General features: G+C 44.1%; 1 protein-coding gene across 4 annotated transcripts in view; it reads left to right on the top strand.

Annotated features, from left to right (window-relative positions):
- Positions 1 to 13,343, top strand: part of ARID2 (AT-rich interaction domain 2) — a 132,506-nt gene that overhangs the window by 48,466 nt on the left and 70,697 nt on the right. For all 4 annotated transcript variants that reach the window (XM_077265400.1, XM_077265398.1, XM_077265397.1 and 1 more), the window contains exon 4: positions 10,280 to 10,413. In XM_077265400.1, coding sequence (XP_077121515.1) covers positions 10,280 to 10,413 — 134 coding nt within the window. The remainder of the gene's footprint in view (positions 1 to 10,279; positions 10,414 to 13,343) is intronic.

Raw genomic sequence — 13,343 nt, 5'->3', positions numbered from 1 at the left:
TGCCCCATATAATGCTCCATGCAGTTATGGCCCCATAGATGCCCCATATAATGCTCCATGCAGTTCTTTATGGCCCCATAGATGCCCCATATAATGCTCCATATAATGCTCCATGCAGCTATGGCCCCATAGATGCCCCATATAATGCTCCATGCAGTTATGGCACCATAGATGCCCCATATAATGCTCCATGCAGTTATGGCCCCATAGATGCCCCATATAATGCTCCATGCAGTTCTGGCCCCATAGATGCCCCATATAATGCTCCATGCAGTTCTTTTTGGCCCCATAGACGCTCCATATAGCATTGTGCCACATGTAGTGCTGCTGCACTAAAAAAACAAAACGACATACTCACCTCTCGTCGCTGCTCCTCAGCTTCCTGTCTCTTCGCACTGACTGTTCAGGCAGAGGGCGGCGCGCACACTCGTACGTCATCGCGCCCTCTGACCTGCACAGTCACAGCAAGAGGGCGGGAAGACAGAGCTTCGGTGGAACGAGGGAAGGTAAATATACTTACCTACTCCCGGCTCTCCTGACGCGGTCCCTGCATGTCCCACGGTGTACGGCGCGGCAGCTTCCTGTAGTGAGCGGTCACGTGGCACCGCTCATTACAGTAATGAATATGCGGCTCCACCCCTGTGGGAGTGGAGTCCATATTCATTACTTTAATGAGCGGTACCACGTAACTGCTGAAGAGGGGAAGAACTTGAAGCTGCCGCGCTGAACAACGTGGGACATGCAGGGACCGCATCAGGAGCGCCGGAAGCAGGTGAGTATTTGACAGGCGTCGCTCCCCTTCAGCGGCCGACCCCCCCCCACCTTCCATGACTCGAGTATAAGCCGAGAGGGGCACTTTCAGCCCATTTTTTTGCTGCTGAAAATCTCGGCTTATACTCGAGTATATACGGTATATATATATATATATCTATATATAAATTTATTAATATTGTTTTGTTTCTTATTTTCAGTCAAGTGGAGCTTACTCTTTGCCACATGAGGTTTTTTTTGCCTTCCTCTGGATCTTCATGTTAGGGCATGTTAGGTTAGGCTATGGGTTGAACTAGATGGAGTTAAAGTCTTCCTTCAACCTTAAGGCCATGTTCACACTTCGCGGTTTTTACCGCGGATCCGCGGCGATTTTGATGCTGCGGGTCCGCAGCAGTTTCCATAGCGTTTACATTAACATGTAAACCCTATGGAAACCGCAAACCGCAGTGCACATGCTGCGGGAAAAACCGCGCAGAAACGCAGCGGTTTACAACCCGCAGCATGTCACTTCTTTGTGCAGAATCGCTGCGATTCTGCACCCATAGGAATGCATTGATCCGCTTACTTCCCGCATGGGGCTGTGCCCACGTTGCGGGAAGTAAGCGGATAATGCGCGGTTGTCACCCGGGGTGGAGGAGAGGAGACTCTCCTCCAGGCCCTGGGAACCATATTAGTGTAAAAAAAAAAGAATTAAAATAAAAAATGATGCTATACTCACCTCTCAGCACTGCCCGTGGCCGCCCGGTCTCAGTTGCTGTGCAAACAGGACCTGCGGTGACGTCACGGTCACATGACCGTGATGACGCCGCGGTCACATGACCGTGACGTCACGAAGGTCCTTCTCGGCACAGCAACTTTGGAACCGGACCGCCGGGTGCAGCGCCGAGGAGATCGCGACGTCAGAGGGTGAGTATAGCCAATTTTTATTATTTTTAACATTACTATTGATGCTGCATATACAGCATCAATAGTACAGGAGTAATCCCGCAGTGGAAACCGCGGAACAAACCGTGATAAATCTGCAGGGATAACCGCAGCGGGTTTGCCCTGCAGATTAATCAAATCTGCTGCGGGAGAACCCGCAGAGCACACCGCAAAGTGTGCACATAGCCTAATAATTATGCTAACAGATCTGTCTGGTGGTTTGTTTTTGCATGGCAAGCTGATGTTTTTATTAGTACCATTTTTGGGACGTATTTTGATTTCATTTTATTGCATTATGTCTTGTGAGGGAGGTCAGAGAAAAAAACGCAATTCTGTTGTTTAAAATTGTTTTCTTCACGATATTTATCGTACGGTTAAGTAAGTTTTTATCTATTCTGGACACTGCAATACTGAATGTTTTTTTGTAGAGTTGGAAAAAGGGGAGTGATTTTTTTTTTTTCTAATATTTTGTAAACCTTTTTGATAGTTTCTTTAGTCCTCTTAGTGAACTTTAACCTTCATAGTGTGACTGCTTGATCTATATGCTGCAGTACCATAGTATTTATAGTAGGTAGGTAAAATCACAATCTCTTATATAGCTTAGCCTGTGGCTGGGTATCCCGGGTAACAACCTGATTGTCAGTTGGAGCCCTGTAATCGCCCCGCAGTCAGGGGACTTGTCAGTGGCATTTAAAGGAGTTACCAGCAGCAGTCAGAGCTTAGCTGTAAAACACAGCCAGCATCTGCTGAGGATGGTATGCGCTCCATACACCCACACCCCTCATGTAACATGTGTGTACGGCAAATTTGAGGAAAGGGTTAATAATGCGATCATGTCAACTATAATTAGCACGTTGTGAAAATAACTGTTATAGTGTGTATGAAGACCTGTAAAAAGGAAATATGGGTTACATGATTTATACTTTTGGGGGAAAATAGACATTAGCCACTTTAATATGAAAAAATATGTATGCATATCCAAAGACATACTGATATGGAATTTAGATTGTGAGCCCCATCGGGGACAGCGATGATAATGTGTGCAAACTGTAAACATCTGCGGAATATGTTAGCGCTATCTAAAAATAAAGATTATTATTTAATTAAAAATGAATAACAAATATATGCAAATAAACATTGGAACACAGTGTGCAAAGAGAACACTATTTGGCATATATTGAATTTGTAGTGCAACTACAAGTTCTGCAAAAATTGTACTACCTTTCAGTTTTGGGACAGAATTCTGTTGCAAACTATTTGATGAATTGGCCCCTTAAAGGTGCAGGGTAAAAGAACCTTATGGGTATTAATACGAGCACTCCTTTCCTGTTAAGGAGAGGTGAAATGATCTTTTGGACTGCACAAAAGATCATCATTCTCAGGAGTGCATAGTCCTGTGCAAACAGTACATGTGCTGCAGAGAACAATGGCAGCCTATGAACACCGAACCATCTATTACAGATCGAGCTGTGCATATCTGAAACCGAATTGGTGTATCTAAACAGTCCAATAAACCAACACCCACACCATTGACTATCAACGGTTGTTTAACATTGCAGTGTAACTGCAGCTTTAATCTTTTGACCTTTTTACTTAAAGGGAACCTGTCACCCCCAAAATGGAAGGTGAGCTAAGCCCACTGACATCAGGGGCTTATCTACAGCATTCTGTAATGCTGTAGATAAGCCCCCGATGTATCCTGATATCCTGAAAGATGAGAAAAAGAGGTTAGATTATACTCACCCAGGGGCGTTCCCGCTGCGGTCCGGTCCGATGGGCGTCGTGGTCCGGGGCCTCCTATCTTCATAGGATGGCGTCCTCTTCTTGTCTTCACGCCGCTGCTCTGGCGCAGGCGTACTTTGTCTGCCCTCTTGAGGGCAGAGCAAAGTACTGCAGGCGTGGGCCTCTCTGACCTTTCCTGGCGCCTGCGCACTGCAGTACTTTGCTCTGCCCTCAACAGGGCAGACAAAGTACGCTTGCGCCGGAGCAGCGACGTGATCGTAAGAAGATGGGAGGCCCTGGACCGCGACGCCCACCGCAGCGGGACCGCCCATGGGCGAGTATAATATAACCTCTTTTTCTCATCTTTCAGGTTACATCGGGGGCTTATCTACATAAGTAAGGCTTACATCGGGGGCTTATCTACATAAGTCCCTGATGCCGGTGGGCTTAGCTCAACTTCCATTTTGGGGGTGACAGGTTCCCTTTAACAGGCATTTTTCTGAAAAGTTGATGGTACTTCGCAGGAAGCGGCATAGTTGAGCTTTACCTAACAAATGCATCATAATTCAATCTACATACTTGTTGCGGTTGTGATATCCTAGGGCAGTGATGGCGAACCTTTTGGAGAAAGAGTGCCCAAACAGCAACCCAAAACCCACTTATTTATCTCAAAGTGCCCACACAGCAATTTAACCTGGGGCTGGTGCGAACATTACAGGAGGCATGCAACACAAACACCCTCTTTAAATTATATAAACACACCGTCTTTAAAATATATAAGCACACACCCTCTTCAAAATATATAAGCACACACCCTCTTCAAAATATATAAGCACACACCCTCTTCAAAATGTATAAACACACACCCTCTTCAAAATATATAAACCCACACCCTCTTCAAAATACACACACCCTCTTCAAAATACATAAACACACACCCTCTTCAAAATGCATAAACACACACCCTCTTCAAAATACACACACCCTCTTCAAAATACACACACCCTCTTCAAAATACACACACCCTCTTCAAAATACACACACCCTCTTCAAAATACACACACCCTCTTCAAAATACACACACCCTCTTCAAAATACACACACCCTCTTCAAAATACACACACACACACACACACACACACACACACACACACACACACACACACACACACACACCCTCTTCAAAATACACACACACACACACACACACACACACACACACACCCTCTTCAAAATACACACACACACACACACACACACACACACACACCCTCTTCAAAATACACACACACACACACACACACACACACACACACACACACCCTCTTCAAAATACACACACACACACACACACACCCTCTTCAAAATACACACACACACACACACACACACACCCTCTTCAAAATACACACACACACCCTCTTCAAAATACACACACACACACCCTCTTCAAAATACATAAACACACACCTTCTTCAAAATACACACCTTCTTCAAAATACACACCTTCTTCAAAATACACACCTTCTTCAAAATACACACCTTCTTCAAAATACACACACTCTTCAAAATATACACACACACCCTCTTCAAAATATACACACACACCCTCTTCAAAATATACACACACCCTCTTCAAAATATACACACACACCCTCTTCAAAATATACACACACACCCTCTTCAAAATATACACACACACCCTCTTCAAAATATACACACACACCCTCTTCAAAATTTACACACACACCCTCTTCAAAATTTACACACACACCCTCTTCAAAATATACACACACACCCTCTTCAAAATATACACACACCCATACTACCCCTTTGCAAAATAAATACACACACAGCCCATCTGACAAATATATGCACACACTCAGCCCCTCTGCAAAATATATACACAGCCCCTCTGCCAAATATATGTATGCACAAAGCCCCTCTGCAAAATATGCACACACAGCCCCTCTGCAAAATATGCGCACACAGCCCCTCTGCAAAATATGCGCACACAGCCCCTCTGCAAAATATGCGCACACAGCCCCTCTGCAAAATATGCGCACACAGCCCCTCTGCAAAATATGCGCACACAGCCCCTCTGCAAAATATGCGCACACAGCCCCTCTGCAAAATATGCACACACTGGCCCTCTGCAAAACACACACACACACACACACACACACACACACACACACACACACACACACACACACACACACACACACACACTGGCCCTCTTAAAAATATATACATACACACTGGCCCTCTGCAAAACACACACCTACATCCCCTCTGCAAACTACACACACCCACAGCCACTCTGCAAAATACACACACCCACAGCCACTCTGCAAAATACACACACATCCCCTCTGCAAAATACACACACACACTTCCTCTCGGCAAGATATACACTGCTCAAAAAATAAAGGGAACACTAAAATACCACATCCTAGATATCACTGAATGAAATATGTCAGTTGCAAATCTTTATTCATTACACAGTGGAATGTGTTGAGACCAATAAAAATGATCAATGTAAATCAAAATTAATTTTCCATGGAGGTCTGGATTTGGAATGATATTCAAAATCAAAGTGGAAAATCAAACTACAGGCTGATCCAACTTCAGTGGTCGACTCAAGACAAGGGAATGATGCTCAGTCAAGAACTGCTGACACACACCAGCCACATGACTTCTGGCATTGTCCTGCATTAGGGTGAACCCAGGGCCAACCGCACCAGCATATGGTCTCACAAGGGGTCTGAGGATCTCATCTCGGTACCTAATGGCAGTCAGGCTACCTCTGCTGAGCACATAGAGGGCTGTGCGGCCCTCCAAACAAATGCCAGCCCACACCATTACTGACCCACTGCCAAACCGGTCATGCTGAAGGATGTTGCAGGCAGCAGATCGCTCTCCACATCGTCTCCAGACTCTGTCACGTCTGTCACATGTGCTCAGTGTGAACCTGCTTTCATTTGTGAAGAGCACAGGGTGCCAGTTGCGAATTTACCAATCCTGGTGTTCTGTGGCAAATGCCAATCATCCTGCAGGGTGTTGGGCTGTGAGCACAACTCCCATTTGTGGATGTCAGGCACTCAGATCATCCTCATGGAGTCGGTTTCTAACCGTTTGTGCAGACACATGCACATTTGTGGCCTGCTGGAAGTCATTTTGCAGGCCTCTGGCAGTGCTCCTCCTGTTCCTCCTTGCACAAAGGCTGAGGTAGCGGTCCTGCTACTGGGTTGCTGCCCTGCTACTGGGTTGCTGCCCTGCTACTGGGTTGCTGCCCTCCTACAGCCCCCTCCACGTCTCCTGGTGTACTGGCCTGTCTCCTGTTAGCGCCTCCAGCCTCTGGAAACTACGCTGACAGACACCGCAAACCTTATTGCCACAGCTCGCATTGATGTGCCATCCTGGATGAGCTGCACTACCTGAACCACTTGTGTGGGTTGTAGAGTCCGTCTCATGCTACCACGAGTGTGAAAGCACAACCAACATTCAAAAGTGACCAAAACATCAGCCAGAAAGCATTGGTACTGAGATGTGGTCTGTGGTCCCCACCTGCAGAACCACTCCTTTATTGGGTGTGTCCTGATAATTGGCAATAATTTCCATCTGTTGTCTATTCCATTTGCACCACAGCATGTGAAATTGTCAAACAGTGTTGCCTCCTAAGTGGACAGTTTGACTTCACAGAAGATTGATTTACTTGGAGTTATATTCTGTTGTTTAAGCGTTCCCTTTATTTTTTTTGAGCAGTGTACAAACACACACACAGGCCCTCTGCAAAATGCGCGCACACACACACCCTGCCTCTCTACAAAATACATATACACATACACAATGCTTCACTGCCTAATACTCTCCCCGCCCCCAAGTACACACTGACCCTCTGCAAAATATATAGACACACTCTTCAACTCTGCAATAAACATGTGGCTCATTAGTGTTAGGAGGTCTCATGTATGAATGGGGAGCAGGTGTGGTAATTTTGGTGTTATTGCTCTCATACTGGTCACTGGAAGTTCAACATGACGCCTCATGCAAAGAACTCTGAGGACCTTTAAAAAAAAATTAAAAAAAATTGTTGCTCTACATAAAGATGGCCTGGGCCAGTGATGGCGAACCTATAGCACTCGTGCCACGCAGCACACGCTCCCGTCCTCCTGTCTGGCTGCTGCCAGAGAGTCCAGAGCGAGTGCCGGGAGCTCTGTGCCTGTGTGCTGGTGGTTTCTGTGCCCACAGCTCTGTGCCTTTCTGCTGGTGATCTGTGCCCCTCAGCTATGTGCCCCCTGTGATATTCGTGCCACCCCCCGGTGATAACATTTTTACATAAAAATTGCATATCTTTGGGGGTTTGATATCCTACCTTTCTATGCACAATCTTTAGGGTTTAATCCACTTTCAAGTTTCTTAAAAACATAAGCTTCCACTAGCTAAAAAGAATAACTAGCGTAAGTTTACACAATGGCACTCCGCCATTGCTCCCTGTGATTGTTTACAGGCTACAGCAGAGACCTCTACAATACCGCTAAGCCCAATGATTGGTTGCAGCGGTAACATCTGCTATAGTCGCGATATCACTGCAGTAGAGAGCAGCAGCACAGAGCTGCTGTTCCTCTAGAGGAAGGTGAGGAACGCTGAATTTATTGTTATCTAGCGCAAGTCTTTTGGGTGAAGAAATGTAAAATCATGAAAACCCCTTTAACAGCCTATGGAATGTTATTTATTATGGTTACTTATATAGTGCCGTCATATTCCGCAGCGCTTTACAGATATTGTCATCACTGTCCCCACTGGTGTGAACAATCTAAGTTCTCTACTAGTATGTCTCTGGAGTGTGGGATAAAACCGGAGAACCCAGAGGAAACCCCAGCAAACACGGGGAGAACATACAAACTCCTTGCAGATGTTGTACTTGGTTGGATTTGAACCCAGGGCCCCAGCACTGCGAAGCAACAGTGTTAACCGCTGAGCCACCGGAATAAAATTGTATTATTTATACTATGTCAAATGATGTTAAAAAGACACCTGCCATCCTCCCAAAGGTTGTATGTAGTGAAAAATACCATACAAATCTGTAGAAGGTGAAAACTAGCTTTTGAACATTCTTCTACAATAAAAGTTAATAACACGATACAAAATCCAATGTTACTGTGATGTTCAGTATTGGGTCACTATTTTACATCAATATTTGTAATCCATAATCTGGAGTTGAACAGCAGAGAAAAACTATAATAAAACACGTCACCAGTTCTGTATTTATCACCCAATCCTGGTTTTGGATTACAAATACTGATGCAAAATACTGAACGTTTGAACGTGGCCTAATGCAGAGTAAAACAAAATCAAGATTTGAGGGCGACCTGCAGATACTCCAATTTATAGCATACTCTGTTCTGTAAGATGTTCTAGTTTACCGTATATACTCCCATAGAGGTGGAGCCGCATATTCATGACTGCAATGAGCGGTAACGGTGACCGCTCAATACAGGAAGAAGATGCAGCGGTGGAAGAAGCAGGGACACAGCGCCAGGAGCAGGTAAGTATACGGGGAGGGGAGCGCTGCGCGATATTTACTGCTCCTCGTTCCGGTGCGGCTCAGTCATCAGCGTCCTCTGGCTGTGACGCTCAGGTCAGAGGGCGCGGTGACGTAGTCAGTGCGCGCCCTCTGCTGAGCGTCAGTGCTGGAGACGGAGCCGCACGAGGAACAGGTAAAAATTGAAAGCGCCGGCGTCCTGAGCGATTAGAGGTGAGTATGTGATTTTTTTTTTTTAATTGCAGCAGCAGCATTATATATTGCACAGCTTTACATGGAGTATCTATGGGGCAATAATCAACGGTGCAGAGCATTATATGTGGCACAGCTTTCTATGGGGCCATAATGAATGGTGCAGAGCATTATATATGGCACAGCTTTCTATGGGGCCATAATGAATGGTGCAGAGCATTATATATGGCACAGCTTTCTATGGAGCATCTATGGGGACATAATGAACGGTGCAGAACTTTATATATGGCACAGCTTTCTATGGAGCATCTATGGGGCCATAATGAACGGTGCAGAGCATTATATATGGCACAGCTTTCTATGGAGCATCTATGGGGCCATAATGAACGGTGCAGAGCTTTATATATGGGACAACTTTATATGGAGCATCTATGGGGCCATAATGAACGGTGCAGAGCATTATATATGGCACAGCTATCTATGGAGCATCTATGGGGCCATAATGAACGGTGCAGAGCATTATATATGGCACAGTTTTATATGGAGCATCTATGGGGCCATAATGAACAGTGCAGAGCATTATATATGGCACAGCTTTCTATGGAGCATCTATGGGGCCATAATGAACGGTGCAGAGCATTATATATGGCACAGTTTTATATGGAGCATCTATGGGGCAATAATCAACGGTATGGAGCATTATATGTGGCACAGCTTTATATGGAGCATCTATGGGGCAATAATGAACGGTATGGAGCATCTATTTTTATTTTTGAAATTCACCGGTAGCTGCTGCATTTCCTACCCTAGGCTTATACTCGAGTCAATAAGTTTTCCCAGTTTTTTGTGGCAAAATTAGGGGGGTCGGCTTATACTCGAGTATATACGGTATCTGGATACTGTATGTAAACATGGTCTGAAGCTTGCTTCTGGAAGTGGTTGTACCACATTTCTACGAGTTTGTCCAAATTGTCATTGTGTATACGCCTTTAGAGGGAGTTCCGTCAGTGTGAGTCATAATTATTTGTACTTCACTTACTGAGTCATTTTAAGTGCTGATATCCTAGTGTGTGCACATATTTTCTTTTTATTAACAGATGTTATATTATATTTTACTTGCAGCTACTTGGAAAAGTATGAAAAAGTACATCATTTTGGTGAAGATGATGAGGAAGTCCAGCCTGGCAATCCCAAACCTCAGCTCCCCATTGGTGCAATACCATGCACATACAACTACCAGCAGCATGTTGTTCCAGGTATGCAAAGTTGTCCTATAGAGTAGCAGAGACGCATAAGGTTTTTTTAATTTTTTTATCTGTGGGGGTCTGAATGATGAGACTTTTACTGATTGCTAACATTAAGAGACAGAAGCGCTCAGGGTGAGATTGCTATCGTCTTTCAAAACTGAGAATGTACAGTATTACACGGATTTAGAAGACTGTCACAGAGTCCATCTTCAGTCTCAAAAGAAGAGTGCAGCACTGAGGTGACCCCTACTAGCTCTTCATTTTAGCGGTTTTGCGTCGTAACGCCCTTATGACATATCTTTAAGTTTTCTGAAGCTGCAGTTACTTGCTGATTTCACACATTTGAGTGTGGACTATGATTTCTGCATTGGCTGAAGAGTTCACGTCAAGAGACCCTTGGCTGTTACTGAAAATTCAATTTGTACATGTACCTTGAAACGCAGGCGTGTGTATGCACCCTTACACTGACCCTGTCTCTCCCGCCTCCGTTCAGTCACTGTAGGACGTTCTGCTAAGTGCCAGCCCCACTGAGAGTGAGTCACAATGACCATACCCAGTGTTTTGACCTGGGAATAAAAATAATATTCCTCCTCGGGATTGACATTACAGGCCGGAGAAAGCCGGAAAATCAGAGCACAATCCATACATAAATCATATCGTTCCACAGAGTATTCTCTCCTTCCTGACATGGCTATTTTCCATTTTTGAGTTTTCTTTTTTTTCTTTTCTTCCAAGAGATATGAATTTTTTTTTGTCGACGTATGACTGCTACTTTTTTGTGGGACAAGTTGTACTTTTGAATTACGCTATTCAATTCATTTTATTCAGTGATAGACTGGGAAGCAGGAAAAAATTCCAAGTGTGGCGAAATGGTAAAGAAAAATGACAATCCATTGTGGAATTGCACTTTTTTCATAATGTTGAATACACAGTAAACATGACCTGTTAATATGATTAATTCAGGTCACTATGTTCACAGGGATTACAAACATGCATAGTTTTTTTTTTTTTTTTTTTTGTTAATAGTGATCACAGCATTTAGAAGGTTGAGGGAGGGAGGTTGCTCCCTTTCTTACCCCATCAACACCCCACACAACAAGACCACAGGGAGGTTAATTATGGCAGCCAGAGATCAAATAACTACCTCCGGGTCTGCCAGCTACAGTGGCCTATTAGACCATGCCATTAGCATTGTGTAAAATGCGTTCTGTTAGTGTCACTCACAGCTCTAATGCATTGCATTCATGTGTATTGCAGTGCATTAGAGCAATCAGTCATCCGGCAAATAAAAGTTAGATTCCCCATGGGGATAAATGTAAGGTCATGCACTTGGGTAGAAGTAATAAGATGTATAACTATGTGCTTAATTCTAAAACTCTGGGCAAAACCGTCAATGAAAAATACCTGGGTGTATGGGTGGATGACAAACTCATATTCAGTGGCCAGTGTCAGGCAGCTGCTACAAAGGCAAATAAAATAATGGGATGTATTAAAAGAGGCATAGATGCTCATGAGGAGAACATAATTTTACCTCTATACAAGTCGCTAGTTCGACCACACTTAGAATACTGTGCACAGTTCTGGTCTCCGGTGTATAAGAAAGACATAGCTGAACTAGAGCGGGTGCAGAGAAGAGCGACCAAGGTTATTAGAGGACTGGGGGGTCTGCAATACCAAGATAGGTTATTACACTTGGGGCTATTTAGTTGGAAAAACGAAGGATAAGGGGTGATCTTATGTTAATGTATAAATATATGAGGGGACAGTACAAAGACCTTTCTGATGATCTTTTTAATCATAGACCTGAGACAGGGACAAGGGGGCATCCTCTACGTCTGGAGGAAAGAAGGTTTAAGCATAATAACAGACGCGGATTCTTCACTGTAAGAGCAGTGAGACTATGGAACTCTCTGCCGTATGATGTTGTAATGAGTGATTCATTACTTAAATTTAAGAGGGGACTGGATACCTTTCTGGAAAAGTATAATGTTACAGGGTATATACACTAGATTCCTTGATAGGACGTTGATCCAGGGAACTAGTCTGATTGCCGTATGTGGAGTCGGGAAGGAATTTTTTTCCCCAAAGTGGAGCTTACTCTTTGCCACATGGGTTATTTTTGCCTTCCTCTGGATCAACATGTTAGGGCATGTTAGGTTAGGCTATGGGTTGAACTAGGTGGACTTAAAGTCTTCCTTCAACCTTAATAACTATGTAACTATATGTAACCATAGAGGGACTAAGTTTCAAAAAAGAAAAGCAAAATAAAAAAAAAAATCGAAACTATTAAAATGAACCCCACAATATGAGTGAAAAATATTATGCCAATAAATGCACATTTCACAAACAAACCAGAACAAGTATACGTATTTTGTATCACCATGTACTGAACAACCTGATGTAGAAAATGTCACACCTTTTAACCCCTTAGGCTAGGTTCACATTACGTTTACAGCAGCCCGTTCAACACATACGGTAACGGGCTGCTGTAAACGCAAGTGCCGGTATGGCAGCACGCTAGCGCAGATAGAGCATCTGCTAGCTCTATCTGCGCTAGCAGTGATGACCCAGAAACGCTGCAGCCCGCGTCTCGGGGTCTGTCACTCAATGACGGCACATCCCTAGCGCACACCCATTGTGGGCGGGCGCTAGTGTTGCGTCCGACATTGGATTCAACAATGCGTTATGTCGCTGTGTAACGTAGTCCGTCTAACGGACACCACTAACGTAATGTGAACGCAGCCTTACACTGACCACTATTAAAAAAAAAAAAAAAAAAAAAAGTGGCACTTTTTTTTTTCTATTAGCTTTTATGTTTATAAAAAATAATTTATTTAAATGTGGAATCATTGTAATTGTTTAAAGCGATATCATCCTTTCTACTGCACGGTGAAAGGCATAATTAAGAGAAAAAAAATGAAACAAATTGGAATACAACA

Source organism: Ranitomeya variabilis, chromosome 5 (genome assembly GCF_051348905.1).
Source record: "Ranitomeya variabilis isolate aRanVar5 chromosome 5, aRanVar5.hap1, whole genome shotgun sequence".
Lineage (NCBI taxonomy): Eukaryota > Metazoa > Chordata > Amphibia > Anura > Dendrobatidae > Ranitomeya > Ranitomeya variabilis.
The sequence above is the reverse complement of the archived record's forward strand: the minus strand, read 5'-3'. Positions and strand labels throughout refer to the sequence as shown.